Source organism: Egretta garzetta, unplaced genomic scaffold (genome assembly GCF_000687185.1).
Source record: "Egretta garzetta isolate BGI_Z169 unplaced genomic scaffold, ASM68718v1 scaffold147, whole genome shotgun sequence".
NCBI classification, from domain to species: Eukaryota; Metazoa; Chordata; class Aves; order Pelecaniformes; family Ardeidae; genus Egretta; species Egretta garzetta.
The window spans coordinates 410,863-414,112 of record NW_009260173.1 but is presented as its reverse complement, the minus strand read 5'-3'; the positions used below and the strand labels follow the sequence as shown (position 1 = coordinate 414,112).

General features: G+C 56.1%; 1 protein-coding gene across 1 annotated transcript in view; it reads right to left on the bottom strand.

Annotated features, from left to right (window-relative positions):
• Positions 1–3,250, bottom strand: part of SLC25A48 (solute carrier family 25 member 48) — an 80,901-nt gene that overhangs the window by 8,079 nt on the left and 69,572 nt on the right. Inside the window, exon 2 of the mRNA XM_035897154.1 lies at positions 2,234–2,277. Within this exon, the coding sequence (XP_035753047.1) occupies positions 2,234–2,277 (44 nt within the window). The remainder of the gene's footprint in view (positions 1–2,233; positions 2,278–3,250) is intronic.

The window sequence follows — 3,250 nt, the reverse complement described above, 5'->3', positions numbered from 1 at the left end:
GGCGTGTGATGGGGGCAAGTGCCCTGTCCCCTCCGGTGGCTGAGCCCCGACTTGCACTTGGGTGAAGCAGGAACTTTATTTGGGAATTTAAAGCCCAAAGGAGTGAGTGGCCTCTGGAGTTTGCACCTGGGCAGAGGTTTTGGGCAGCAATCAGCCGGTTGAATGACACAGCAATTTGGCCCAGAGTCCCGCCTGGGGCTGGCCGGTGGCACCCATCCGGGGAGCGACAAGGACCGAAGCCCGGGCTCAGCCCTCGCCCCAGCCATGGCCGTGACCGATGCAGGGGATGAGGGGGCTGGGGGGGACAGCGGGGAGGCTGCTGCACCCTGAGCAGCCCGGGACAGAGCAACCACAGTGCACAGCCCCGCGTGCCCTCCTGGCTTCGTCTGCACACTTAGCCCAGGCAGTTCCATGTTGCCTCCATGGGCTTGGTTTTTTTTTTTCCTTTTACACAGTAACCAGGTATTTAGAGGTTCCAGTTAATAAATTTTTTGAGTAACTGAGGGCAACTGAGTATCCTCGCAAGCTGCTCCTCGCCCATACACCCCTTCGCTAAGGTGTTAACACCCTGCATGAGATCCCTGCTGGCATCTCTGCCAAAGTCAGCTGATACCAGTATGGATATGGCCCAAGAAACTTCTCCTCTCTGCTACATTTTAATCAGACAGGGCCCTTGGGTGACACCCAGAAACTGAAGAAAGTTCTATGGAAATGAATGCAATGCAGAGGATGGAAAGTGAGTAAATGTAAAACCATTTAGAGTTTTGCACGGCCCTGGATAAACAGCTGCTTGGGTTTGATGGGAGCTGCGGCACTGGGAAGGGGCCCGCCGAAGGAGGAGGATGGCTTGTTGGGGACCGTGGTGCAGATACCACACACCCCATCCAGCCTTTCCTTCAGTCTTGTCCTCTCCTCCAGGCAGGGAAGAACCCTCCATCCCCTGGAGGCTGCAAATGCCGCTGAGCTGCCCCTTTGCTGGCTTAGTGCTGGGTAAAAAACTCTCCCTTCCACTTCCCTTACCCTAAATTTGGAAAGATAACAAGTCTGCCTATTTGGTATTCCCAGGCCACGTCCAAAGCCAAGGGCACCAGCTTGACAGTTGTCTTTATGAGCACTGAAGGATGGGCTGGCTCTTGGCATCCGGAAACTCTGTGCTTCCCAGCAGGATCCTCTCTCTGGTTGTTGCCAAACTCCTCCAAACCTGGCAATGACGCCCCGAGGGCCAGCCTGAGATGGGGATTGCCTTGGCAACCCGGGGCAGAGCCTGCCCGTGCCCGGTGTGGGCAGCCTGGCTGCTCCTCCCGCCGGGGGTCGGCACCCACCCTCGCAGGTGATGCTCCCCGGGCTGGTATCACCTTAGCAGCTCGGAAGGGAGAGGGCTGGCAGGCCACCTCCCAACCCTAGGGGAGCCAGCTGCGTGCGAGGGGATGGCTGGGGAAGGGGTGCGGGGTGGGCTGTGCTGGAGCCTGCCTCCTCCCCATCTCCCCCCAAGGGTCCCTAAGGTGCAGGTGGGACCACTGGCCCTTGGGGCTGCCAGCAATGAAGCTTCAACCGGATCAGAGCGCGTGGGCAGAGCAGGGAAAGCTCGGGCAGAGACGCCTGTCGCCGTGCAAGAGGAGAAGGGAGCAGGGTCTGTGATGCTGGGAACTTCTCCTGTATCTCCGCATCGGCAGGGGTGGTCGGCCTGGTGGGGTCGGGCTGTATGGGTGTGTGCACGGGCTTGTCTACACCACGCTAGCAAATAGCTTCTTACTTCTCTAAATCCTTCCCTCCGAGGAATAATTCTCTCGCAGAAATAGTAAATATATCATAGCCCTGGGCTAACAATTTCAGCGCTCCGCCCTTCCAGCATTGCCAATGCTAGGAAAACACGTAAAAGTGTGCCTGCAGCAAAGCAAATATAGCTCCCCCGTTGCCCTTTGAATGCTCGTCTGTGACAAAGTTCAATAAAACATTGGCAGAACTGTTTGGTCAACCACAAATTAAGTGAGGCCAGGTTTAATTTTCAGCATTAATCCTCACTGGAGGAACTCACACGTATCAGCCAGTTCTTTTAGTTTCTCGTTCAAAATGAGCATTGGGGAGGAGGAAAGGCTGAAGCCTTCCAACACCTTTCTACCCTTGGGGTGACGGGGGAAGTGAAGGTCTTCTGAAGCGTCACCTAAAGAGAGGCCACCTCCCCATCGGTGGGGTTTTGGGTGGTGATGTGAGAGCCTGGTTCAAAGTGGTTTACCTTGATCGTGTCCAGGGGGTGGCCCACAACCACGCTGGCAGCTCCTGGGGATGAAAGCAATGGGTTACACAAAACATCGAGGAAGCTTTTGTGATATGACGGGAAGCGACGGGTTTATAGGGGAGGAGGAGAGATCCCTGCAGGAACAGCCATAGCAGGCCAAGCCAGAGCAACACCCAGCGCAGTGTCCCTGCTCTGCCAACAGGCAAAAAGCTGGCCAGAAACACTCGCACATCTTCACCCGAATACCTTCCTGAACTCCAACAATGTGACATCTCGAAGGCACCCAGGTGAAGGGAGGGGGTGTTGTATTTGTGTGACCGGTCCATGACCAACCCCCCTTGCACTCTTGCAGGCTCATGCAGACTTTTAGCCACAGAATGGTGAGATGCAGGTTAGACACGAGGAAACGCTTTCCCCCGGCTCAGATGGAGATGTGCTACAGCTGATGGGGACTGTGAACCCCCAGCCTTTGCCATTTTAAGAGCAGTTTGTAGAGATGCCTGTCAGGGAGGATTTGGATAAAGAGGATCCTACCCTCTATCGATCTCTACAGCCCCATCCAACCTCATTCCCCATGGTTCTCTGGGACAAACTGGCCCATTCCCCCTCACCATCCTGCCCACCCGCCCGCTGCCGGGAGCCCCCGTGGCAGGGCAGAGCACGGCTCGATTTCCCCTTTCTCCAGGAGGACGGAACAACCCGTGTGCCATGGCGAGGACATGGGTTTGTGTGCTCCTTGCAGACACCACCGGCGGTTTGTGGGGTGTTTGTGGAGACGGGGGGTAGTTTGTGCTGCTTCCCCATCTGCAAGCCTCCGTGCAAACCAGTGACCCCAAGCACTTTAGAGACTGCGCGGAATTTCTCACTGTTAGGACTGAAAAGAGCATCGTGTCCTCGGTCAACACATTATGACTTTACTGGAAAATGTACGATAAAACGTCCCCTCTCCTCCCAGACCTTAACGCAAGACCACCCGTGGTCCGAAGGCTGGGCACTGCCTCCCACCCGTGGTCC